Raw genomic sequence first — 27904 nt, 5'->3', positions numbered from 1 at the left:
GATAGAGCTAGTACATCAAATGTACATATGAATTCAGTGCCATAGATGGAAATGGCAAGAGTATGAAGGCCTCATTAAGTCATTTGTATCTATGTATGTTACGACCTTTCTTGCGGATACATGCGATGATAAAAGAGTGTTAATAGCACAAGATCATCAGTGGCGTGTATTTATGGTATGCAATCGAGGACGTTTGCGATTTCAAGAGGGGGGTATGTCACGAGGACGTGGCAGTTATTAACCATGTCACAGAGATGTGGCAACTGCTAACCTTGGTTGTTGGTTTCTTTCCAATGGGGTTTATTTTATTTGTTTAAGACCCTCTTCTTGAAGTAGCAAACGGTCGGACATTGTATGGCCAATGTGAACGGTAGATTCACCCGCAAACGGGAAGTGGTCGGCACTGGAATTCGTATGGTAAGAGGATGTCTAGGCTCAGAGCAAGATCATATAGGTCCCCCCGTCGCACTTAGCAAGTTGGTGGATACTAGGAAGTGAACTCAATTAAGGCGTAAAGTCAAGGTGGGACTTCCAACAAAAAGTATCCGACAGTTGGGCCACATTGCATTTTTGGATGCGGTCCCAATGAGGATAGATGGTCAGAAGACCAATGGGAGCCCAACGGAAGCATCTCCTAAAATTTAGGGAACTGCTATTTTGGGCCACGAAATGTGTTCGCGTCATTACCTTCGGTATGACTAGGGGAACACTTTACAACTCTGCCGCGAAGTCAACTGACGCACCAGTTGAGATATTTTTAGCAGGGAAAGCCCAAACTCGGAAACTGGGCGACGTGTCAGCTTGTGAGCGATTCTGCCACTCTGGGAGGCAAAAACGAGCTGCATATCATCAAAGGGGGCGCCATTTTCAGCCACATGCGGATTGCAACAGGTACAGAAGCTATGGAATGCTTACCTTGCCCTCTATGCACAGTATGGTGACGGGAGTGATGCCCCGCACGCTACATACTGCTCTCTTTCTCCCCTACGTGCAGTTATGTGATGCCCCACAAGAGGGCTACTCATTTGACTGATGTACAGTTGTGTGGGTTCATGCTTTTGTGCTGAGGCAAGAGCCTCCTTGAGCAGGAACAGGGGTAGCTAACTGCTGCTCCAAAGCAGGCACTGGTGAGGGTCATAACCTCACCGTACAGGTGCAAAATCAGCGCTGTGTATGCGCTGTAATTTGACTGTTTTTCAGCCATACGGACGCCAGGATCATTGGGAATCGTGCCCCACTGGCAAAGGACAGTTAGGGGACTGTTTGGGGCTGAAAACAGGGCAAAAACCAGTAAATACAGCGTGCTGAATTTACTGTTTTTGGACAGGAATCAGAGGGTATACGACAGTGCAAGCGAGTTCCAGCAGGGGAATTGGTTTCGCGCAAGTTTTGGGGCTGTTATGCTGCCGAAATTTGGCCAAATCAAATGGTATCTAGGTGGATACACGTGAAGGATTCCCAGGACCTTACCTTGTAATTTACCCTCCTAAAGAATAAAGAAATACCGAAAGGGGCGCCAATTTTGGGGCCTACAGGTTGTCGGCGTCTGCTCGGAGCATTCTAGCTTCCGAGCCGTGTGTGTGATGAAGTGTTAATTCTCGTTACAGGTCTCCTTTGCAAAGTGCTTTGTGTGTGTGTATAAAGTAAAGAATTTCGGGTGAAAGCCAACGCCTACCGCCCTACGGGCCGGTTTCACGGGGAGATGAGCTTTTGGACGCTGAGTTTGCCGACGACTCAGCCTTGTGCTTAGAGGGCCAGGAGGCCAATCTACACAGATGTGAGCAAGCTTTGGAGACCTTCTGCTGTGCATCGGGCGCACTGATCAACTGGAGAAAGACAGTGGCTTTCTCGGTTGGCAGTGCTCCTGTGCCAGATTGGATGCCAGGAGATGGTTTCAGGTGGATTCTCCCAGGGACTGCAGTTCGGTACTTGGGTTCTCAGGTTGGTTTGGACTTGTCCCCCGAGTAGCAGATTGCTCCTCTTCTCCTGTCCATCAAGAGAAAGCTGTTACACTGGAGCTCAGCACGACTTTCGTTGGCTGGTAGAGTAGTAGTTGCCAACCAGGTGGTGTTGGCGACTATGTGGTACATCACTTCTTGCTGGATCTTCTCGAGTTCTTGTATCAACCAGGTAGAGAGGCTGATCAGGAACTTCCTTTGGTCAGGTCGTGACATTCAGATTGCCCGAGCCAAGGTAGCTTGGTCGGTCATCACACTTCCTTGTTCTCAGGGAGGGCTTGGGATCATTGATCCAGCACAACAGAGCAGAGCCCTTGGGAAGTTCGTCGTTAGAGGACTTCTTCCAGGCGAGGAGCCCTGGAAGGAGTTCTTGCTGCAGAGGCTCCACATCTCGACAGTACAGTTGGCGTGTTGCAACATGGTCCACTCTCACGGGCACGCTTCCACCAGCAGGATGATAGTGATCCAGGGGGTCGACCTACACTCCACAAAGCTTACCCCCAGGAGTGGTGCAGTGAGAGAGAGGTGTGCTGGGAGCTCGTCTATGGCATGACACTCTGGTTCATTTGGGGGCCCGCTGCTTCCACATCTTCGAGGCTCGCTCTGTCCATCGGCAAAGACTGTTCGTGACTTTTGGTTGGAGCTGATTCACTCTCAGGGGTTGGTTTGAGAGACTTCAGGGCAGCCTAGACCCCATGCCAGGAGCGTAGAGAGGCTTTCCTGCGACTCTAGCGCCCAAGGCCTTTCTTCAACATGGTCGAGGGTGTGCCTAGATGGCACTACCGGCCACAAGTGTGGCTTTTACCTCCTCCCATCTTGTGATTTAAATTTTAGCCCTCATTGTACATATTTTGTTTACTCACGGGGAGAGTCTCCCCATGCTTTTGATGTAGCCCTCTCTACTAGAGGTGGTTTGTAGCCCTATGGGCAGTTTTATTAACTAATGGAAGGATCTTTTTCTCGGAAATATATATAATTGAGCAAATCACAAGAAGAAACCCACAAGGTATTGTCGCTCTATATATATATATAATGAGAAAATCACAAAAAGAAACCCACAAGGTATTGTCACCTCCACCTATTTTCATTGTATGGAAGGGTCTTCAGGTGGCTGAAGATGGAAGCTTGGGGCTTTCGCCCTGATTTGTGCTTTTCATTAGATCATTATAAAACATTCTCTCATAGATTTTTTGAACAATATAATGGAAACAAGATTTTTCAAGTGCCTGTAAAAGAAAACCAACACTTGTAAAATACTTTTAAAAAAGTAAGAGAGATTTCCTTACTTTTATCATCAAGAAGACACCAACACCACCATTGCAAGCCACAGCATGCCTAAAGCATTCACTTTGCCTGTTGATGCTGCATGAAACAATTGATTGATCATATTACCTTTAAGAGGTACGTGCTGCACACCACTAGCTAATCGTCTAAAATAAGAACTGCTGTAAGCTTCAAAACAGATCTTGCTCACCTACACTGCTTAATAGATACAGAAGTGATACCTGCAGCAAGAGCGACGTGCAGGACCACAACATAGGGTTCCACAGAGAAGGCACAGAGCAGGTTGTTCAGGTACCGATAAACAAACAGGACATCTTTCTCTGATATAACTGTGATTCATAACAAATAACAAACTTGTGAATATTTACTTGACATATTGCACAGACCTTCCATCCTTTTTTACCATTATAACTGCTACAGCAAAATGCATTTGAGACAAAATGATAAATGAAAGATGAGTCAAGCCTAGGCCCAATATCCAACAACACAAAGAACTTACAAAAAACTTACGATTGTAACAATGTTTGGTATAAAGGGGGAAGGTCCATGAGCTTGAAAGGAACTGCCAGAGTGGGCCTCGGTGAAGGTACAAACTTACGTGCCCCAGCATCTTTGCACAAGTGATCACACCACCTTGAGGCAATCTCGTGGTTACCTTCGCTTTCAAGGATACTTTGTAATGGAGGGAGTAAAAACTTTCGCTCCAGGGTTTCCAGCTCATTCAAATCCTTGAGAAAATCAGAACTAGGCAGCACATTTTCATTGTTGATCCAATCAACATCCTTCTCAGAGGTAAGAAAATCGTACGCTTCCCTCACTTTGAAGTCTGTTTCCTCAAAGTCTATAACACAAAGAAGCTTCCCAAGCAGAGCACAACGTCTAAGGTATGGTAAAGTCAACCTCCTTATAGTTAACAGTATTGGTCCAGGTAAAACCTCTAAACTCTGATCATACAATGGCTGAAAAAGCCTGACACCGTTCAAGTTTGTAAATAAAGTTTGTATAAATGCACCTGCAGAAGAAGTCAGCTGCAGCTCTGACAAATTACTATTCCCAAGGGAGGCCATAATCTGCAACCAAATGACCACCACACAACTCCTTAACTTACAAAAGCTACAGAGGTCACCTCACACAAAACCCAAAATGACAACAAAAGAAGATCTCGCACCTGAAGAATGCAGACAAGATACAGAAGATGGACAAGTGAAACGAAGGGATCTGTTAAAGTTGGAAAAGATAGAGGAAGGCAAAACACAATCCAGAAAAGGGAAGAGAATGGATCGTGCACTAGCACTGGATCTGCTGTGCGCTTCCAAAAGTGTATGTCTCCAGCTTCCTTGCCATTGTCTATTAGGTGCAATAGTTTTGAGACACTCCCTATCAGATCAGCATATATTAATCCATAAGCAACCATTTCTATATAGCACAAAAAAAAAGCTCATTCTGGGGAGGTAATAGAGACATTGCTATTGCTAAGAGCAGTACCTGGCATCAAAGGTTCGGCCAATGAGTCTTTTGATACACCAAAACAAATTGATCCAACCAGTAACTGCATACCCCTAGCCCTTAATAACAGGGATTGGCGGTTTTGATTTTGTATGGCTTTTGCAGCTCTTAGAAACACTGGTAGCATCGACCCTTCGTCGGCTGCCTTTAACAGCACTTCAAGGGTAAGTTCTGGCTTGAGATGATGAGCATCCTTTTGGCTTCGACTTGCCAATTCCACAGAAACAACTGTATATCGAAGAGCATCCCACAACAATAAGCTCTGACTTATGCGGTTACTAATATGCTGGCTACTATTTTCTCTTCCTGGAAACTGAAGACCAAAGAGTGTCCAGAAAAGACTGTCAAAGGTTGATCTGAGAGTCCTTGACAGGGGCTTTGAGACAGCTTTCCTGAACCCCGGTTTCCAGAAAAGTTCTTCTGCATTCCGAAGCAAGTTCATTGCTTGAGGCACCAAAGAAACTGACACTGAAGAAGATGTAGAGGGGGTTAGCAGTGAATTTGCAGCAGAGACTGCTTGTTCCTCTCCAGAAACTCCAGGTACAGTGGCTTCCGCAATATAGGGGAGCACTGAGTTTGCTAGCCGTCGACAGACAGGGCACAAGAACTCTCTCTTTCAAACACCAAAATCAAAATACCATAGGATCAATAGCATGCAAACAAGAACAAAAAAGCACGTGCAGTACAAGACACTGAATTCCATGAAAATTTATAGGTTCACTGACTCCCTAACTATTTCAATTGGCCAAGAACCACACCCTATTCCTAGACCAGCTGCACAATCATAACTGTTCAATACAGAAAGTAAAGTTGCAGGATCTACCTGATTAGGATCAACAATATGCAGCCCCTCGAAGAGAGTTCTACTCTGGTACCTGACAAAGTCATCGAAAAAAACTCATCAGATAATAATGAGCCGAAACAGTCAATAGCTCAAACATCCTGAAGACTGACACACTGACATTATGACAGGATGACTTAGACCAAAGAACCTCACAACTCACAGAAAGGAATCTAAAGTAGATAAGCACCCTTCTGACAAGGATCTGACGAAGAAATAAGAAATTCACCATAGACATGACTAGTGCTATGAGGCAAATGAGTACATTCACATGTGTTGACCCACTTTTTAAAACAAAACAAAAAGTAACAGACTATGAATATGTTCACATGTGTTCACCCAGTTAAAGAAAGTAGAAAACATTAGAACACCATACAACTTATGATGCATTAATAATAACCTCACTGGATCACCGTTATGTGTGCAACTTACTGGGGCTTCATTGCAGAATTTTTTTCAATGGGAAGACTGAATTTTAATAAAAGCAAGAACAAAGTCGTGCTTAAAAGCGAAGTTACCTCTGTAATAGAGATGAACGATATCGATCCAGGCATTCCTGATGAACAGCATGGCCACAAGAAGACATGTGCGTCCCAATGAGATCATTGGAACCAACGTAATCGTGTGGTAATTCACCAGCATCATTTCTCTGCATTAACCTAGAGATACTTTGCTTTTGTGATGACGCTGAGTTTTCACTTTCTAGCTGTTGCTGATCCTTGCGGTTTTTAGAAAGTGTGTTCGCATATTCAAGAAGAATAGTAATTAAAAAATGCTGCCTGATTTTAGCCTTCTCGTCCTCATACTCGGCTGCTGTTTCAGTTGCTGTTCCACCATTTGCCAAAGCTGATCCAGAACAGTCTAGAAAAGCATCTGGAGGGTCACTGCTCACAGTGATTCCTTCTTCGTCGTCGGAATCATCACTCCCAGAATCAGAGCTTGATGTTTCCACCATTCTTGCTTCAACAGAGGACTGGCTGCCTTCAACAGATTCTGTAAATCCCGCATCACCAAGAAACGCCAACAAAGCTTCTACTTCAATGGGCCCTTCCCGATCTACCTCCCCATTCAAGGCCATTTGTATCAAGTTCAGAAGTTCAACACGAATCTGTGATTCATGTACCTCAGAGTCCACAAGAGACGAATCATTGTCAGCCCCTTCATTAAAAGTCAATGCTACTACACGTTTTGATCTATCTCTTTTTTGCCATGATGGAACACCTTTCGCAGCAATCTCAAGCAACTTCGATCTCTGCAAAGCAGGTTCATTTCTGAAATAAGAATTAGAAGCTTCAAGCAGTTCAAATTTGTGAGCATTAAGGAGGATCCTCACCTGAACAAATGTCAAGAGAGAGATAGGGCTACTGGAACTAGACTCTCTGCATAATGCACACATAACTGCACGAGGAGTCTGGCAGCATTGTTCACGTTGAGACGGGCCAGGAGTCTTGCTTTCAGACCTCTCTTTGTCTAGATCACCTTGCTCTTGCAACGATGACCGACAACTAGCAACAAACTTCTCCTGTGCAGCTTTCATTTTAGCCTGTATATCAGCACCAAAATACATCAGAGACTTTTATTTCATCTTCAGATGATAATCATGACAGCTTTCCACACATGAGAGAAAAAGCTTGAAAGAGTTGGCAGAAACGGTACTGTAGAAAATCAAAGAAGTAGCAAATATTGCCGCATGATGCCAAAGTGCTACATGGAATAAAGAAAAAAATAGAAATAGAAGCTGCTAAGCAAGGTACTGTTAAGAAGCCTGAACATGCAAAATTTCAGGACTCACCATAACTGCCGCCTGCCGTTCTCGGGCAAGTAATTTCTTTCTGTCAGCCTCAGAAAGACCTGGCTGCTTTGAAGTGTTTGATATTTCTAGCTTGTCATTGTTGTGAGGTGAAACTCTGTGCAAGATTTCAGGTGCAAGGGATTCGATCTCATACATACAACCACTATGCAGGTTTGAAAACCTCTCTAACAAGACTTTAATCAAGGCTCCAATACTGCTCAATGTGGACTCTCCTGCCGTCCCATGAGATTCACTGTCACCACCGTACCTCCGCATTAGCAGAACCAACAGTGAAACAAGACTTTGTCGGTTCGATATTTCTGGGTTATCAACACCCCCAAAATACACACGTTCTGTTGCATTTGCTAGCAATGGAGGTGGCTCTTGTGCTTCAGAGGTGCCTGTTTCGCTTTGGAAACTACTGAACTTGTATTCCAAACCCTTTCTATAAGCAAACAATGAGCACACGTCAAGCCCAAGTGCCAGTAAATGCAAGGCTGTGATCAAAACGTTCTCAGGGGCACGAGACTCTGAGATCTTTTCTGAAAACACTGCATGAAAAAATATTGAGCGCACAATATCATGCACTTTCTTACAAGTGGCTAGTCTGGAAAGGTTCTCAAAAGGAGCGAATGGCTTCAGCCATTGGGGTAGTTGTTTGACAACTGAAGACACTTTGCATGCACGAAAGAACAGTTCTTCCGCTGACTGGAGTTCCCTGGCATTCCATCGTGGATGGTAAAGATCAAGTTCTTTCCAGCATTCCTGCTGTAAGCTAAACCTGCCCTGTTAATTCAACAAAGTTTGAAAGAGTAATATTATGACAGGAAAATCCTTGAAAAGCCAATTGTTTGGTAGTTGAGAGGACCTTGTTTACAACTAACCTGCTGCATTCCAGATGGCTTGTAATAATTTGCAACCGCAAGAAGAGCTTCTTGCCACTGCTTATCCTCATGAAGGCGAGGTGGCAAGGACTTCATTAACTGACTATGGGTCGCATCACTGACAGCAAGTCTCTTGATCAATTCTCTTCGGCAGGCCTGAGAGGCAGTGAAGCCGCAAAAGCCACGCTCAACTACAATTTGAATCAATAGAGCAAGCATATGTTGAGCCAAGGTAGTCTCATACCTGGTTATGTCACCATGAAACACAATAAATGTCTATTTCAGTGCACAATGATAGATTATTGAAATCAAATAGCCAATAAAAAGAGTCATACTCGTTTGGCAAGAGGAGGAACAATGAAAAATATTCATTCAACCCGAAACGAGAAACTATCCTGTCCACAAATTCCTCTGTAGGAGCCATGACCGCACAGCATTGCAAGAGAAACAAGTCAAGATCTAAGCTTCCCTCGCACCTGCAAAGTGTACAAGAGATCATGTGTTCTCCAAAAGTAAAAGTGAATAAAAGAACTTACAACTTACAAGAGCCACATAAACAGCATAGTATCTTGCTGTACATGTTACAGAATGTGCCAACCCTGACTCTAATTTGCTATAGCTTAACCTTAACCCTACTTTGCTAATTGAACCTCATCTGATAGAGTTGACTGTAATAATGAGACTAACGATACTCAGAACTTGAAATTGAAAGACAAAAAGTAGATAGAAAGAATGCTTGCACAGCATAGTAACCAAGACACACGTTTCTGCGCTAAGATTTTTGAACTTGTTTAAATCTAAGCAATCTTTTGAAGCTTGACAGCTACTCTAGGTGATCTTTCCAAGGTGTATACCAACTGGATTTTGAGTATACGGTTGACTAGATCCATTTGAATATTTAATTTTCGATTTTGGATTAATCAGTCATTGGTTCTGTAATAGACTTGTACACCTCAAGTCGAGAATCTGACGCAACCATAGTTGCCACGGACTTTCGAAACGTTTCGTTTGAAACGAGTTTCAGAAGTTTCGAAACGGTTTCGTCCGAGAAAGAAACGCCAAAACAGAAGTTTCATGCAAACTAAAGAAATGTACGTAAGTTTAAGTGGTATAAGCTGAGATCTATGTTTTAAGCATTACCTTACAATTAGACATGAAAAAGAGGGAGAATAGGACTAACTTTCATCATTAGAAGCAAGACAGAAGCTACATTCATGACATTGAGGATTTCATGACCGAAACAAAGAACAAGAGGCTTCAAGGTTTACATGTAACATGAGCTCTACGAGCAGCAAATCAAACAGGATCAACTATCAAATTCTCCTCTTCCTCCCCCCCCACCTCCTCCTCATCCTCATCCTCATTTTCTGAATCCTCATTATCACTGGCTGAAGATTCATGAAAGGCCTCTTGCGGTACAACACTAGTAGTAGCTGTCCGGGCTCTACTAGTAGCTATTTGAGATCGTGTAATATGAGTAGGGGTTGAAAGCTCCTCATATAACTTGACTTTACTTTTGAAACGTCCAAACTCATACAGAAACATTTCTGAAACGTTTCGTACGTTTCATGAGTAAAAAAACGCGTTTCTTGGCAACACTGGACGCAACAAACATGAAAGAAACTAAGTTCCGTGCCCCAAAGTCAAGCGCCCCTCTTGGTATTTCTTTTTATATTAATCTTGGCAAAGTACAATGTTCGAGGGTCCTCTCTCTGCTCAGTGCTCCCAAGCTAATCCGGGGGAGAGAGACCCTGAAAATTTCTTATAAAGGCTCTCAGGCCTAAAAGCAGTACATGAAAAGCTTCAAGTTCCAGAAGCACTAGCCTCCAAAAGCACCAGCGCTACCAGCATGAGAAGCTGTACAAACTCAAGGGCTCCATGGGTGTCCTAGTAGCTTGAAAGCGTCTCAAACCTGACGGCCTAACCCCCTTCCTTGAACTCCTTCGTCTTCTTGCTCATCTGGTCACTGTCAGAAGAGGACAAGCTCTCCTCCTTTGAACTGCTAGATGGCCTTCCATGGCTTCTAGATTTTTTCAAAAATCTCCGCTTATTCTTCCTTTCTCATCCTTTCTCTAGAACTAGAGGACGATGAACTGTCGAAACTCTCTAACAACAAAGAAAAATCTGAATCATCCTCGAAACGAACACACTTGTTGGATCTCATTGCCACCTTGAAAATTGACTTCCGGGAGAAATCCACCAATTTCCTGTTCTTTCGAGCGTGCTTCAAGCCTTTCATTATCAGGTTCATCATATGGTCAACAGCTCTGTCCAGCTCTTCCTGCGAGTACAGCTTTGGCTTTTCTGCACTCGTCTGTCCTTTCAGCTTTCCTCTCGACCTAAGAGGAGAATCAATGGCCCCTCACGCCATCTCGAGTGAATCTCATCAATCAGGTAATCCTTCAGGTGTTTCGCAAATCTCGAGTCTCTGGAGTACTTGATCAATCTTTTCACACACGTGTCAACCTACAATTGACGCTTGTACTCCGCTCTGGCAAACTTCTCCATTGAAAATTTGCCCAAATCTTCATTCTTATCTTTAGTTCCCGCGCCAAATTTCAACTTTTCTTCGCCTGCCCCCTAAGAGGTGTTATCTCTGTCAGATTCCGCGAGAACCCATGTGTAATCCGGGGTTCTTTATGGCTTAAGCCCTTTAAGACAGGAGCAGGCCAGATGCGTGATGGACGAAGGGTGGGAGAGGCTAATAAGTCTGGGGTCGGGGCACGACAATTCTTTCACAAAAACCTGCGTGTGCTGCAAAAAGGATCGGATCCTCCGTAGAAGAAGAATCTTTGTGAGCTCTGATACCACTGTAACAGACTTGGACACCCTAAGTGGAGAATCTAACCCTAAGTGGAGAATCTACAAATAACTTAATCACAACTGAGAGAGACGACAAGGCCCGGCGTAGTTCCGTGCCAAGAGAGATTGCCGCAAGGCACCCCTTTCAGTATTTCTTTCTGTATTAATCTCGGCAAAGTACAATGTCCGAGGGCCCTCTCTCTGCTCAATGCTCCCAAGCTAGTCTGAGGGAGAGAGAGACGCGCAATTTCTTACAAAGGCTCTCAGGCCAAAAGTACAATGTCCGAGGGCCCTCTCTCTGCTCCCAAGCTAATCTGAGGGAGAGAGAGAGAGAGAGAGAAAGAAAGAAAGAAAGAAAGATTTTTAACGTCTATGTCAGGCCGAAATCGGCCTATGAGACAAATCAAATGTACATGGTGTGTATGTCATCCGTCTATCGGAAAGACAAATGAAACAAAACTGATACAAAACTGAACTGAATGTAGGTAGTGGAGTATCTGAGGGATGGAGCTCTATCTCTAGGGGTATATGCATGTCTATATGCTCAAGGTAGTACAATCATGAGAATGCATCAAGCTATCTAGCTCCATCCTGTACTAATGGGGGGATGTAAGATGTGGTACATGGGCGGGTCTGGTGCCAAGGCTACCCGGATGAAAGCTGTCGGGTCGGCCCTCATCTGAGCCACTCGCTCCTCAGTGGCACGGCGCTCCCGGGCTCGGATCTCCTCGATCTGTCGGTGGTGGGAGCTCGCGCCCCTGTAGCCTGTGACTCGTGGTCGTCGTCTAGCTCGGCTCACCTCCGCCTGTGGGAGTGTCACTCCCCTCTGAGTGTCTGGTGAGGGAGGGGCGGCAATCCTCTGAAAGAAGTCTGTGAGCTGCGACTGTCTCCCCTCTGTCTGTGTAGCTATGTGTGGCTGTAGTAGTGTGTCCCGATGGCTCTGTATCTCTAGTAAGAAACGTCCGAGCTGTCTCTGATCTCGAGAGTCCATGATCTCTCGGAGAGTGGGCTGTCCTCTGAATAAGGCCTCATACCTGCCTCTGATCTCAGTGTATGCTCTGCATCTACATACAAAGTGCTCCTCACTCTCCACCTCCTCTGTGCAGGCTCTGCAGACTCGCTCCTCCCTGGGAACACCAATATGTCTCCGGATCTCAATCTCTAACCTGTGTGAAGCCACTCTCAGCTGACCAATCGCCACCCGTGAGCTATGTGGCATATATGTGTCCATGTAGCGTGGTCTCTGTATGAACCCCCCAGGCGATATGGTGAGAAACTGGTCTCTGTAATCTGACATCCTCGTCCCCAAGCCAGGTGACTCCCAAACTCTCCTAGTGTATAGCTGCCACAAATCCTGTCTCAATACCAAGTTCCTCTCACTGCGAGAGAGGTGAACATATGGTGAGTGGGGGTCGTACTGGAATGGTGGTAGGCTCTCCATGTCAAGACCGTGTCCCTCAAACCATGCTCTGACCTGTGAGTACCATGCTCTCTCATGCCCACTCTCTGATAGCTGTATAGCTGCCTCAAATGCTCTACGAGTAAACTGTAAGTCTGTCAGGAGGTAGCTCTCTCATCCTCTGGATGAAGCAGACTGTCTGGAATAGTGCCTCTACAACCATAGGTGGTGTGGCGAGCTCGGCTCTAATAATGTCATGTGGCACTGTCTTCTTGCTGCGGAGCAAGCGTGAGATCATACATACATGTGGCCTCTCAAGCTGTGTCCACTGGTCAGCTGTCAATCCTGGTGCCCATACTGCCGCCGAGTACATCAAGGCCAGGGTGACTAAGGTGTCGAAAAGCCACCCCTTCATGCGGGGCTCCTGAAAGTGTGCCTGGTGGCATCTCCGCTCTAGCATGGCCAGAGCTGCATATCCTCGGGTGAGCCTGTCAGCAGCAGCCTGCCTCATAGTGAAGGGTCCTGGTAGGCTGGTGAATGTGATGCCAAGGTAGACATAGGAGGTGACTACATCAACCTGTCCTCCTGCTGCTGTGAAGGTGGTAGCGCTCCTCACTGCACTGGATGTGTGAAAGATCATAACCTTGGTTTTGCCAAGGTTCACAGTCAACCCCCTGTGTGTGCTGAATTCGTCCAAGGCCTCAAGATGGCGTTGCAAGCCCTCGGGTGACTCTGAAATCAACACAATATCATCAGCATATAACATGATGTGGACCGGAGTACCTGCCAAGTCGCTCCCCTCTCCTCCTGCTCGCAGTATGTAGTCGGAGATCTCGTCGATGTAGAGCCCAAAGAGTGTCGGGGAGAGTGGGCATCCTTGCTTAACACCAATGGTGCTAGCAATGGTCTCTGAAAAACCGCCTGGGCAACGAACTCGACCCGTCACCCTCTCGTAGAGAGCATATATGGCCCAAATCATCTTTGTTGGTACCCCAATGCTGTGAAGGCGCTGGAAGAGTCTCTCGCGTGGGACTGTGTCAAAGGCCTTGCGGAAATCCACAAAGCAGCAGTAAAGCCTCTTCTTCCGCGCCTTTGCCCCATCAATGAGGCAGCGCAGAACGAGGATGTGATCAGTGGTGGAGAAAGCTCGTCTGAAACCTGCTTGGCCTGGAGCTCGTAAACCCTCGATCTCTGCGTAGCAGCTGAGCTGTGCCTCAAGTACTGCTCCATATAGCTTGGCCATCGTGTGGCCAATCATGATAGTCCTGTAGTTCCCTGGGTCCAGGGTGTCGCCAGATTTGTGGATAGGCACTATGGTGTGCTGTGTCCACTCCTCTGGGAAGCCCTCCCCTATAGCCCGGTTGAAGACATGTGCAATCAACGGGGCTATAGTGGAGGCCGCATAAATGATGTGCTCACTATGGTCAGCTGATCGTCTGTGCTGCATGCGGCGTATGGCCCTCTCTACCATCTCTGCTGTAAAGGAGGAGGAGCACGTGGGGCGTGGGGCGTGTGGCTGTGGGATAGGAGGCTGCCCTGGCACCTCATAAAGTCGCTCTGCATAATCATGCCATATCTGTGGATCCTCAATAGCTGTAGTCGGACGTGGCTCGCGCAGGGTGCGCCATGCCGTCGCGCTATCCATGCTCATGAATAGGTGGTATAGCTCAAGCTCCTGTGCCTCTTCGAATGCTCGCCGCTTTTGGCGTGTCAGCGTCTTCATATGCCGTCTGGCCTCTCTCTCTGTGATCTCTCCTAAGGCTCGCCGTGCACGGAGGCGTCGGTATAGCTCTCTGCACTCATCATCATACCAGCGGTTCTGAGGCATAGTCCCGGGGGGGGGGAGTGCGTCCTGTGTGAGTGGTGTGTGGAAAAGAGCTAATAGCTGAAGTGTGGAGAACGGAAGAGATATGTGATGTGAGAACTGAGAGTGGTGTGGATGGGTGGAGGAGGCATAGGCCATGCTCGACCTCGGCCGAGTAAAGAGAGGCTAGCTCATGTGTGAAATGGATGGTGGTGTGTGGAGTGTGTGCTGTGGAGCTGTGTGGGATGGTATCTCCGGTGATGGAGAAAGAGAGGTATGTGTGGTCGGCTCCGATGGGTATGGGTGGAATGGTGAAGGATGTGATAAGGTGTGTAGCCTCCCTGGGTCCCAGAATATAGTCGACTGTACTCCCCCCTCCCTCTGCAAAACCATGTGGCATACAAGTCAGGCCCCCTGAGGTGGGCCACTGGACCATCCCGTTATAAATAACGAGACGGTGCTGGGAGCCAAGTCGAAGTAGATGTCGTCCGTAGGCTGTGACTGGAGCTTTGTCTGCTGTATCTCTCATAGTAGCCTCCTCATCTAGAGTGTGTAGTGCCTCTGGGTCCTCGTGGTCATATGCCTCACACTGCTCACTCCGCGTACGAGCATTGAAGTCTCCCATAAGGAAGACTTCACCCAGTGTGGAGTACTCCATAATCTCCTCCGTGAGGCATGCGTACGGTGACTCCTGCTCAATAGGGGCGAATCTGGAGCCTGTGGGAGCAAAGTAGCAAAGGGCAATGTAGACGATCCTGTCTCGTGAGAGCTCGAGACGAATCCACATGTAGCGGGCCTGTGGGTCCCGGGCAACAATCTGTAGTCTGCTGTGAAGCCCCTGTCTAAAGAGTATGGCCACTCCTCCTGAGCCGCGAGTGGTGTGCTGGCGCATACATCCCCGATGTAGAGACTCCCACTGGAATCCATGTATCCGTGGTAACCCTCTCTCTAGGCTCTCGTGTGTCTCTGTAAGTAGAATGATGTCTCGACCTCTCATCACCTCCTCAAGTCTCTCTGGGTGTGTCCATAGGTCTCCATTGCAATTCCAAACCATGACATGAATCTCCTCGTGTGTCCCACAGGCCGCGAGTCCCTATGCGATGGTCTTGCCATCAATGATAACCCTACCATCTCGATATACTACCTTCTTCCCTTCTTTGCGGGCTTGGTGGACTCTAGGCATGCACCCGCGACGGTGATCTTGTTGCATCTTTGTGAGGTCATCATCAAGATAAATCGGGGGGCCTTCTAGCCCTCTCAAGATGACCCTCTTTCGGAGGAAAGAAGTTCGAGACTCCTCGGAGGCGAATTGGAGGATGAGAGCTCTCTTCTTTGGATCTTTGCCGGCTCTCCATACTTTGGAGATAGGGATCTCTTCTTCCTTGTATCCCACTTTCTTGCATAAAGCTTTCCCATCGCTCTCGGGTGTAGACCCTTCTTCTTCTTTGATGCCGGTCACTCGCACATTGAGACGGCGAGCTTGTCGCATCTTCTCCTCCTCAATGGTTGTGTGTACGATGAGTACCTCATCTTTTTGGGCTTCCTCTCTTGCTACCTTCTTGATGTTCTTTTTGACCACTTCGACCCATCCTTCTTTGGTGGCCTCTAATTTGTCCTCAATGCTTGCGGTGAGGGCTTTGGTGATCTCCTCCTTGAGGCATAGTTACACGGAACGGGAACGAGGAACGGGAACGTGGGGCTCCGGGACGTTTCCGGAACGGGAGGCCCTCGGGATGGCGGAACGGGAACAGAGGCCGGAACGGTAGCCTTAAGGGAAAGGGAGAGGGAGAGGGAGAGAGAGCCTTCAGGGAGAGGGTGAGGTAGAGAGCTTGAGAGAGAGAGGGTTTAAAGCCCTTCTTTATATAGGAGAGGATGGAAATAACACCCTCCCAAAAGTTCAAAAAAACTGCACCAAACTGTCATTTTTTATAACTTTGGTGTTCCGGATTTGCCGTTCCGCGTTCCGGATGCCGTTCCGGCCGTTCCGGGCCCTGTTCCGACTGCCGTTCCGGTTATGCCTGGGAAGGGAACACGTTCCGGTCATGTTCCCGTTTCGAGGAGGCGCCGGGCTTGGGAATGCGTTCCGGGAACGGGAAGGCCCCGTTCCACCCGTTCCCTGTTACTATGCCTTGAGGGCTTCCTTAGCCTCCTCTTTAATCTCTCCTTCCTCGGGGGTGAGGGATGTGATGGAAGCATGAAGGAGATCGATTTGTGCCTTCATCTCTTCTTGCTCTTTCCTCCATCTCTCCCTCAGAGAGAGAGAGAGAGAGAGAGAGAGAGAGAGAGTCACAAATTTCTTACAAAGGCTCTCAAGCCTAAAAGCAGTACATGAAAAGCTTCAAGTTCCAAAAGCACTGGCCTCCAAAAGCACCAGTGCTGCCAACGTGAAAAGCGCCGCAAAACGCGGAAATTCTGTACAAGTGTGCCACATCAGTAGTCGATGGAATTCACGGATTTCATTACACCCTGCCACATCAACAGCTCCATGCAAAGATAGGTGATGGCCTTATTTTAAAGTCCTTAACCTCAACTTCGCTCCTTGTCCAAACAGTAAGAATAAGATTATCACCTTTATCATGCGTAGCTTGGACAACAGCTATGACATCCCTACTCACGTCGTTACTGCCCAAGAGTAGGTGCAGGTTTGTATAGAGGTCATTCATGCTTTGAACGTACTCTATAAAACCAACGAGCTGAGTTTCTATCACCCTCCGGAGGCGATGGGCAAAGTCAACCATGATAAAGGCTAGCATTTGTCAAAATCAAACAATAAGTGGGCTTTGAAGCTCCCCACTTTTATTGAAGCACTAGAGATCAAAACATCAAAGTCAAACAGTAAGTGGGCTTTGAAGCTCCCCACTTTTATTGAATTTACTATTGATTATCTTTATCATTCCAAAGGAAGAAACATTGAAAATAAACTTACTACGATGCAAAAATGAACGAAAGTTTTTCATGATTTGGTTGAATAAGTATCCTTTCTCAACGAGTAAAGAAATAAGATTGCACGACTGAGACTTGAATTCAAGCTTTGCAAGTGGAGGAATTTATCCTAAGGAGTTTACTAAACTTAAATGTACCACAAATAATGATTGTTGTGCCTTCTTAGACCTTCAAACTTTTCGAACTCCCTTGGGATTGGAAGTAGATATCTATGATAAACGCCTTGAACCGGAATAAGCCAATCTAAATATCATCCGTATGCCTCACATTTCTTCAAACATTTCTCTTTTAGCTAAATACGGTGTCATTTGCTCTCGACTATTTACGTTTTCTTGTCTTTGTTCTTGTAAATCTTGGAAAGAAGGAACGCCAGGAACAAAAAGATCATCTACAAAGCATCTTACATTGCATAACTTGTGCAAAAATATTGGGCAAGTGTTAGAAAGGACAAGACGCTCCATAAAATCAAACTCAAAACTAAAAAGATAGAAATTAGCAAGAAAAACAGCACAAACGGTGCCCATAGGGAAACCAATTGTTTGCTTGAAAAGAGAGTCACCGATTGTCACAAAGTGATGATGTGGCAGGACCACCCGGACTAATGACGTGGCTTGACCACCGGCGGACATGGCAGATAGTACGGATTTTCGGAATCTACGAAGACATGGCACACAGTACAGATTTCGCGTTTTGCACTAACAGGTGCTGACGTGGCAGCCTGTACGGATTATCGTAAATTGCATTGAGTGCTATTCTGGCAGATTTTTGAAACAAGTTGCTTTTGGGACTTTTTTGCTTTTGAGTTTATTGCTTTTGGGGCTCTGACTTTGCATCCATTGTAAGAATAACAGAGCCCTAAGGGCCTCACTCTTCGGCGCATCTGGATGCAGAATTTGAGAGCGGAGGTCCCCGACGGGAGTTGTACTTTGCTCAAGATTTAATAAAATAAAGAAATACCGAAAGGGGCGCCAGGTTTTGGGGCCAATACCTCTGGGCATGGAACTACTCCGAGCCGTGTCGTCTCGAATTGAACTGTGATTTAAAATTATAAGTATTTTCAATGAATCTCTCCCGTGTTGGGGCAGATCCTAGACTTGGGGTGCTCAAATCCGATACAAAGGTATCAAAGCATCATGCGAGTGCTTTTCTCAAAGCATACCGGAACTTTGGAAATTGATATTGAAGAATCTTCTTGCCCCGACGCCAAACTTATTAGCCACTCCCACCCTTACTTCATCGCGCATCGGGCACGCTCCTGTCTTCATCGCTCTGTCTTACATGGCATAAAGCCATAAAGAATCCCAGATTACACATGGATTCAGGCAAGAATCAAACTGGCAAGTTTCTTGATGTTGTTGAAGTTGCTTCACACACGGAATTGTGGCATAAGAGACTTGGCCATATGAGTCAAAAGGGTATTGATGTGCTTTCCTCTCTGAAGAGGGTTGATGTAAAAGGCAAAAACTTGGATTTTTGTAACGATTGTCTTTATGGAAAGCAAAAGAAATCTTCTTATTACTCTGGTGTCTCTCGCAAAGCTATCCTCTTGATCTTATTCACTCCAATGTATGCACTATGCCTGTTAAGTCTTTTGGTGGTGCATTGTATTATGTTACATTCATTGATGATTGTACTAGGAAAGGATGAGTGCATTTGTTGAAAAGTGAGTGAGACTTTTAATGCTTTTAAGAAGTTTCATGCTTTTGTCACTACACAAGAGAGTATGTCTCAGATCTGATAATGGAGGAGAGTGTGTATTTGCTAAATTTCAGCGTTTTTGTGATGAAAATGGGATTAGAAGGGAGTTGACAGCCCCTTATAATCCGTCTTCTATTGGTGTGGCTAAGAGGTATAATCGTACTTTATGCGAGAGAGTGCGTTGCATCTTGTCCACCGCTAATCTTTCCCAAGAGTTTTGGGGGGAGGCATTGAAAACTGCAGTTCATATTTGCAATCGCTCTCCTAATAGTACGCTAAAAAATGACATTCCAGAGGAGGTTTGGTCTGGCAAACCTGCCTCTTATGATCATTTGAGAGTATTTGGCTACGAAGCTTTTGTTAATGTACGCAATGACTTGAGAACAAAGCTTGATATGAAGTCCATTAAAGGAGTCTTCCTAGGTTATGGGGACGAAGGTGAAATGGGCTATAGAGTGTGGTTACCACAGTTTAGAAAGGTAATACGCAGCCGAGATGTAGTGTTCAATGAGGCAAAATTGCTTAAGAATGCTACAAGATCTGATGCTGACAAGAAAACAGCCAAATTTCAGCCTTCCGTGCCACCCATTGATGTTGAAAAAGAGCCTCATGATGCATTACCGCAAGCTGAAATTGATAATCGGCCGGTTAACCTCGAGTCAAAAGAGGTAGGACATGATTTTGATGCTCCTAATGAGGATGGACAACAACCTGAATTGGCTGAAAATGATTTTCAGCAACATGATAGCTGAAAATGAGTTGCCTTATGATGTAGAACCGTTGCCTGAGAATATAGACCATTGGGTACGCAGGTCAACTTGTTTGAGAAGGCAACCACAGAGATTGAACCCCTCTTTGGATCATGTAATGTTGACAGATGAGGGTGCACCTCTTACATATAAAGAGGCAAAATCATGTGAGTCAAGCAGTAAGTGGGAGCTTGCGATGCAAGAGGAAATGAAATCCTTGTATGCAAATGATACTTGGGATCTTGTGCCATTGCCTGAAGGGAGAAAGGCTCATCCTAACAAATGGGTATAAGATAGTGGATGAAAAACCCAAGTACAAGGTTGCAAAAGGATATGCACAGAAAGAAGGAATTGATTTTCAAGAAATCTTTTCTCCTGTGTAAAGCTTACAACTTTACGTGTTCTTTTTACTCTCGTTGCAGTGCTTGATTTGGAATTGAATCAAATGGATGTAAAGACAGCGTTTTTGCATGGTGACATTGAAGAGGACATATACATGAAACAGCTTGAAGGTTTTGTAGTTCCTACACGCAAGGAACTTGTATGCAAACTGAAAAGGGCTCTGTATGGTTTGAGACAATCATCGCGACAGTGGTATAAGAAGTTTGACACTTTTATGCTGTCTCAAGGCTTTAAACACAACCATGTAGATATTGTTTGTATACGAAAAGGGATGAAGATGGTAGTCCCATCATACTTGTTCTCTATCTTGATGACATGCAGCTTGCCGAGAAACATAAGACTAGTCTTGATGCTCTGAAACGTAAGCTAAATACAGCATTTGCTATGAGATGCAGAGCATATTTTGGGCATGCGTATTAAAAGAGATAGAAAGCTGAAATTGATGTTTTTATCTCAAGAGAGGTACATTGCAAAAGTACTTGACAGATTTAATATGGCTGATGCTAAGTCTCTTGGGGTACCTTTACCTCCATACACTAAGCTTAGCAAAGCAGATTGCCCAAAGGATGCGGTGGCATTGAAAGCAATGAAGGGAATCCCTTATGCATCAGCTTGTGGTTCTCTTATGTATGCTATGGTTGCCACTCGTCCCGACATTGTGTTAGGTGCAACGGAATGAATGTTTGCGCTTTGCTCAAGATGAGTGCTCCGAACTGTGCTCAAGGTTCCTTTTGTTCTTATGGAAGGGAGAGCCTTCCGTTCTTAATGAGAGAATGCTATGATCACAAACAAAGTGAATGGACACTGTGCGTGCAAGTGAATGAGACTGAGAGATAGAGAGAGAAGAGAGATACGACACCAGAGATGTTGTAAAACCCTCCTCCGAAGGCCCCACTCTCGTCGGTGAGAGTGGTCTACTTATGATTGCACAAACTGGTACAATGATGATGCATGCGACTGATGTAAGTCTATGCTATGTCGACGATGACGACGAGACCGACACTAGGGCTAAAATCTGCAATCTTTTATCTGCTGTCCAAAAACGCTATGGGCTGAAATCTGCGGCTAGTCCAAAAACGCTGATTTTGGGGCTGTTTCTGTAGGTCTTGGTCGCTGAAATTCTGCAAGTCTTAGGGCTGAAAATTGAGGTTCTTAAGGGCTGAAACTGATGGTCTTTCCGGGCTGAATCTGCTACTCCTTAGGGCTGAATATGCAGGTGCTTTAATGCTGAAAACGCCATGCTGAAAACTGTCAAAAACGCTAGGTGCTGGGTCTCCAAAAACGCTAGGTGCTAAAGCTTCTGGCGGTGAAGATCTGGGATCAAAACGCTATGTTTGAGGTCTTGCTGTCGCCGGAATCTGCAAACCAAATCGTTGGCTGATCTTGATGGGAAAAATGCTAGGTCCCGCAATCTGCAAAACGCTAGGCCTTCTGATGGGTTCTGTTGAGAAGTTGTCTGTTGAGCAAGGTGCTCCTGCTGCCTCTTCTGCCATTTAGTGCTAGTCTAGGTTTGCTTATATACAAACTTACTCAATTTGCCCTACCTACTTTCCAACGAAAGTCACTTAAAAATAATAAGTGAAAAATGTCAAAAATAGGTAAAATAGACTAAATGCACTCGAAAATTCCACTGAAGAATTCTGATGGATTCTGATGGGAATGCTTACGATCATGTTGTGTGCAACCAGAGGATATGCATCTACACTAAGTGTGGGCATGCACGGTCTACGAATAGACTCACAAAAGTGCTAGATCACTTCTAATCTAGACTGACTGGACTGACTGAACCCTTGTCGGGCTGTAGCTTGTCCACGGACACATAGGGTTGGATGTGTCACGTGACACATTGCTTATGCAGTGGGAGTTGTTAGTCGATACATGTCGAATCCTGGCAAAGCGCATTGGAAAGCTGTCAAATGCATTCTGAGATATTTAAAAGGTACACAATCAAAGTGTATCTGTTAAGGCAAAAGTGACTTAAAGTTGTAGGGATATTGTGATGCAGACATGGTAGGTGACATGGATACCAGGAAATCTACTAGTGGATATGTATTTGCCATTGCTGGTGGTGCAGTCTCTTGGTGTTCAAGATTACAGAAAAGTGTGGCATTGAGTACTACTGAGGCTGAATATATTTCAGCCACAGAGGCTTCAAAAGAAGCCATTTGGTTGAGCAGACTTGCAAAAGAACTTGGCATGCCTACTCATACATCCGTGTTGGGTTGTGATAGCCAGAGTACTGTCTATTTAGCCAAAAATGCCATGTTTCATGCGCGTACCAAACACATAGATGTGCGGTACCACTTCATACGACAGGTATTGGAGGATGGTCTAGTCACCTTGACTAAGATCCATACACAGGATAACCCTGCAGATGTTCTTACCAAGAGTCTTGCTAAGGCTCAACATGAGCATTGCATACAGCTGGTGGGAGTTGGTTAACTTAAAGGCGTCATTTATGCCTTTAAGTGGGAGGTTGTTGGGTTAAAGGCCTAAATAACCCCTTTTTGTACATTTTTATACTTTGTCCAGGTTCATATTGAACCTGGACACACTTTTTTTATGTCACTTATAATAAAAGTGGGAAAACCCAAAACTCACCTATTGAATTTTTCCCAAAACATGAGCTCTCTCTCTCCCCCTACTTCGATCCCTAGCGCTTCCTCTCTGCTGCACTCCGCCTCCTGCTTCTTGCCCCAATCCTGCACTACATCGTGACGCGCACCTACCGGTACCTTCTGCTTCGCGCTTTCACCGACCTCTTCTTTCAAGAAGATCAGTTTTAAGGAGCAAATTGAGAAGTTTTGTTGTGGGCTCCCCAAAGAAATACGAGACTATTGTCTTGAGAAGAAGTCAGAGTCCATTCAACAATTGATGGGACATGCTAAGCGGGGATTCACTATGCATTCGGGTAACTTGACTTACCCACCAGATGAACCTTCGACTAGTCAAGACAAAAACATACGACAAACAGATACATGAACTCGACTAACTAAAGACCAGAAAGATTAATATTTCAAAGCAAGAAAGTGTTTTGAATGTGGAGAACCGGGACATATCGTTGCATGGTGCCCCAACAAGGCACAAGAATCAGGACGACTGACAGAATAGAAATTCAGCGGGACGAGGAGATACTCGTTCTAGAACAGATTTTAGATAGAACCTTATGGAGGAATTAGCATTATTTTGCTATATGAACTTATGAAATAAGACTTGAAGATCTTGAATTTTTGAATGAAACCAATGTTGTATGGAGAAACCTGTTATTTGTGAGCATATAACACGATTATGAATGAGATGATCATGATGGCTTTGGAGCGGTGATAGCTCCCGAATGGACTTGAACTGAAAGAGAACGAGAAGATACTCGTTCCTGAACGCATAATGACTTTCCAAGACTAGAAAGAGAAAGGTAAAGTGAACGGTGAATCTTCGATAAGAACCGTTTGGCCTTGAATGCAAAATGAATGGAGGAGGAGGACCTAGCAGATACTCCTCGGGTTTGGAACATTACCTCGATGCTTTTGGTCTAGCAGTAGCTATTCCTCGAGTTCTTACAGATCAACGGGTTGAGTCTGGTGCAGGCGGGACTTCATAAGAGGGGAGCTACTCCACTCCTTTGTCACAAATTACTTCGATGAAATAAAGTCATTGATTTCCCTTTGGGTTTCAAGGATACTGATGGGTTGATAGTATTCTGTTGAATGACTTTATGAGAGAAGTACTTCGACTTGGGATCCCCGACATTGATTAACTCGCACACGATAGGGCTTGAGTCGAAAATCTTTATAGACATGACCGCAATATGGGATTAGTTAAGCCGACATCAGTGAAGTCCGAAATGAATCTAGATGTGGTTACTAAATATGTTGCTAGCAGACATGGTCTCAGATTTGGAATGAATTTTTTTGTGATTGATTTGTCATGCTTTTAGGACTCTGCTTTTGGCATCCCTTGTAAGAATAAAAGAGCCTTAAGGGCCTCACTCTTCAACGCATCTGGACGCAGAGTCTGAGAGCGAAGGTCCCCGACGAGAGCTGTACTTTGCTCAAGATTCAATAAAATAAAGAAATACTCAAAGGAGCCCCAGGTTTGGGGCCAAAACCTCTGAGCACGGAACTACGCCGAGCCGTGTCGTCTCGAATTGAATAGTAATTTAAAGTTGTGAAGTCTGTTACACCGAAGGTTATATATAAATTATCCAAAAGAAAATCTAACCAAGTCATGATGTCAATGTCATCTACAATCCTGGTGAATCTCTTTCATGTCTACATTCTTACTTTTTAACCATAAAAGGTCAAAGTTCAAGGCTTACTTTTCTACTAGCAATGCCTTATACCTATCCTTCTCAAACTTGTATGCGAAAACTTTTGAAATAAGAGACTTGACTCTGAATTTAAGGTCCTCCAAATTTAACTTCATATATAGTGTAGTAAAGTCAAAAGTTTGGAGACATCAAGGAGAAGATTGTTTGAAAATACTTAGGAATCTGTTTGGAATGGATTTTATCCATTTTGAACTTGTTTTGGTGCCTATTTGAGATTGCTTGATTCTAGTTTTGATGCTCGTTTCAATACTTGGAAAACCTTTGGATACTCATGGCTCGGGCTTGCCTAAGAGGAGCATTCAACAAGAAATTGTGATTGAAAAATTGTGCCTAACTCATCCCGGCATGCGCACGCTAGTGTCAGCCAGTTGAGGAGGCCTGACGAGGCAGTTGCTTCAGAGCCAAAGGACATGCGTGCAATTGCTACTGACTTTCACCGTGACCTGTTGTCAACAGAGCCTCAGTTAGAGCCGCAGGATGCATGCAGAGAGCAGGTTTGGGCACAGATGCCTTGTCTTGTGACTGAGGAGAGGCTTGAGCTACCTCTTCACCTAGAGGAGCTCCACGCGGCCCTCAGAGCACTTCCCCATGGTAGCTGTCCCAGTGAGGATGGTTTGACTCCCAGTTTTTTCTTAGAGCAATGGGACTTGCTTGGCTCAGACCTCCACAGCGCTTTTCAATACATCTTACACATAGGACAGATGCCTGACAGCATGAGTGAGGGCTTGATCTACCTCATTCCCAAGGAGGGTGGCTCCTTGGATGAGATTCGGCAGTGCCGGCCCATCACCATTCTCAACTCTGCCTACAAAATTCTTGCTGAGGCTCTGAGGTTGAGGATTCAATCACTTCTAGAGAAAAATTCATCCAACATTTTATACTTCTTGGCTAAAGAAATATATTCCAGGCGATTCAGTTATTCCAGATGTCTCATCCTATGTTCCAAAAAGAGAAGAAGAACACTTGATTTTAGTTCCATAACTTATTCTTGATGTTCGTCAGAAGGAGACAAGACGAAAGATTACTATAGAATTTCTAGTCAAGTGGATGGGTCTCGATAAGTCGGATTCTACATGGCAAGCAGATGAAGAGATGCAACAATACTGTCACGTGACACATCCAACCCTATGTGTACGTGGACAAGCTACAGCACGACAAGGGTTCAGTCAATCCAGTCAGTCTAGATTAGCAAGTGTTATAGCACTTTTGTGAGTCTGTTCGCAGACCGTGCATGCCCGGGCACTTAGTGTAGATGCATATCCTCTAGTTGCAGACAGCATGATCATAAGCATTCCCATCAAAATCCTTCAGGGGAATTTTCCAGTGTATTTGACCTATTTTCCCTATTTTTGACATTTTTCACTTATTAATTTAAGTGACTTTTGTTGGAAAGTAGGTAGGGCAAATTGAGTAAGTTTGTATATATAAGCAAACCTAGACTAGCACTAATTGGCAGAAGAGGCAGCAGGAGCACCATTGCTCAACATGCAACTTCTAAGCAAGACCCCCCTTGGTGGCGTTTTTCCTCCAAGCAAGAACCCCAGTCCCTAGCGTTTTTCATCAAGCATCCCTCGCCACAGCCTCTCAGCACTAGCGTTTTTTCAGCAACAACTACCCTCGCCAGAGAATCTCAGCCCTAGCGTTTTTCATCATAGCATCATCGCCATAAGATCCAGCATGCTAGCGTTTTTACACCTGCACACTCAGCCCCTTTTGCATGGCGTTTTCAGCAAACAAAGCAACAACAGTTTTCAGCCTTTGGACCCCTAAAGAACAGCAGATTTCAGCCATTAAGAACCAGCCATATCAGCGTTTTTAGGAGCAGAATCTTCAGCCATTTCAGCCAGCAGAATTCAGCCTATCAGCGTTTTTGACAGCAGTACAAGAACAGCAGATTTCAGCCCTTAGATCGGTCTCGTCATCCCCGTCGTCGTCATCGATCTAGCCTAGACTTGCATCAGTCACAAGTATCCACTTTGTACCAATTTGTGCAATCAATCATAGACCACTCTCGCCAACGAGAGTCGGGCCTTCGGAGGAGGGTTTTACAACGTCTCTGGTGTCGTATTTCTCTTCTCTTTCTATCTCTCAGTCTTATACACTTGCACGCACAGTGTCCATTCACTTGTTAGTGATCATTGTACTCTCTCATTAAGAATGGAAGGCTCTCCCTTCCATAAGAACAAACGGAACCTTGAGCACACTTCAGAGCACTCATCTTGAGCAAAGTTCAAACCTTCATTCCGCTGCACCTTACAAATACCCTCAGCTTCTACAAGAGTTCTTTAATAAACAAATGTCTATAATTTAATACACTGGGTTTTATTTTAAATGGGAGGAAATGTCACGATTATGACGTATTCTTTATTTTTGTATTACCTTCCTCACTTGGTTCTCTTACAGATACAAAGACGTACCGGATCAAAGACCCCTGTTCTCGAAAGGATGTGCCTCTTCGTCCAAGAGTCGCACCTGTTCGGCAAATAGCCATGCCTCTTAAAGGAATGGCTGCACCTTTACGCCGAAGGGTCACGACTCTACAGCAGAGAGACACGACTATTGACCTAGAGTCATGTCTTTTGCCTATGGTCATGTCTCTTCATTGTGTCTCTTCAGTTGCTATATAAGAACGCCCTTGTAACACATTTCAATCAATCAAACACATTCAATCTCTGAGTCTCTTGTCATGAAGTTCTGTTCAGAGTTCAATTTTCATTTAAGTTCAAGTATGAATAAACACACATAGTAAGCGTGTTCTTCACAAAAATACTTTACGACTAGGCATTAGGGATTTTTAATGGATATAGCAAGCAAGCTTTCTTAAGGCGCTCTACCTTATTGACCTGACGCTGAGTGCAGTTCTTCACATAGCTCACTATGTAAGAGCGCATCCTTGGCAATAAAAATATCGTTTGACCAATGCTAAAATTCTCTGGATACTTGGGTGTCCAACGATAGGAACATCATGGCATTCAAACCCTTTGTCAAACCTCATCGATCTTCAACACGAATAACTTGGGTCTCCTAACCACGCAAGCCTATATGCAAGTCACATCCTATCTTGACCTCATTCCATATCTTGCTAAAGTCGCAATCGGAACGACGTGGCCCTCGAAGAGAGAGAGAGAGAGAGAGAGAGAGAGAGATTTTAGCCATAGACAAAGCATTAACTTCAAGAATCCTGTTGAGGGCATCGGCAACTCCATTGCTGGATCCATTCTTGTAATGGATCTCAAATGTCAAAATCTTGCATAAGTTCAACCCATCTGAGAGGCTCAAGGAAAGATAGATTAGAGGAAACCTTCACGGTTGCTTGGCGTTGCTCACTGCTCTGCTTCCCCGCCATCTGTAAGGTGCAGCGGGATGAATGTTCACCCAACTTTCGATTTTCTTGTCGAGAAAGCAGACTTGCCCATTTCCGTCAATTTCCCCAGCTTGAGGAGAGAGTACCTCTTGCTTCTATCCAGAATTGGTTCTGAGATTGTGACTGTCTTGGAGACCCCACACAAGGCACT

At 45.1% G+C, this 27904-nt stretch overlaps 1 protein-coding gene across 4 annotated transcripts in view; it reads right to left on the bottom strand.

Annotated features, from left to right (window-relative positions):
* Positions 1–27904, bottom strand: part of PRT6 (proteolysis 6) — a 91747-nt gene that overhangs the window by 27328 nt on the left and 36515 nt on the right. For all 4 annotated transcript variants that reach the window (XM_086525786.1, XM_086525789.1, XM_086525787.1 and 1 more), the window contains exons 5-15: positions 8601–8741; positions 8266–8509; positions 7382–8167; positions 6923–7132; positions 6108–6841; positions 5572–5623; positions 4728–5361; positions 4411–4619; positions 3753–4312; positions 3464–3571; positions 3245–3320 (exon numbers count right to left, since the gene is read on the bottom strand). In XM_086525786.1, the coding sequence (XP_086381912.1) occupies positions 3245–3320; positions 3464–3571; positions 3753–4312; positions 4411–4619; positions 4728–5361; positions 5572–5623; positions 6108–6841; positions 6923–7132; positions 7382–8167; positions 8266–8509; positions 8601–8741 (3754 nt within the window). The remainder of the gene's footprint in view (positions 1–3244; positions 3321–3463; positions 3572–3752; positions 4313–4410; positions 4620–4727; positions 5362–5571; positions 5624–6107; positions 6842–6922; positions 7133–7381; positions 8168–8265; positions 8510–8600; positions 8742–27904) is intronic.

This window comes from Adiantum capillus-veneris, chromosome 12 (genome assembly GCF_014529385.1).
Source record: "Adiantum capillus-veneris isolate H3 chromosome 12, ASM1452938v2, whole genome shotgun sequence".
Lineage (NCBI taxonomy): Eukaryota > Viridiplantae > Streptophyta > Polypodiopsida > Polypodiales > Pteridaceae > Adiantum > Adiantum capillus-veneris.
Note: the sequence above shows the minus strand (reverse complement) of the source record. Positions and strands in the feature narration are given on the sequence as shown.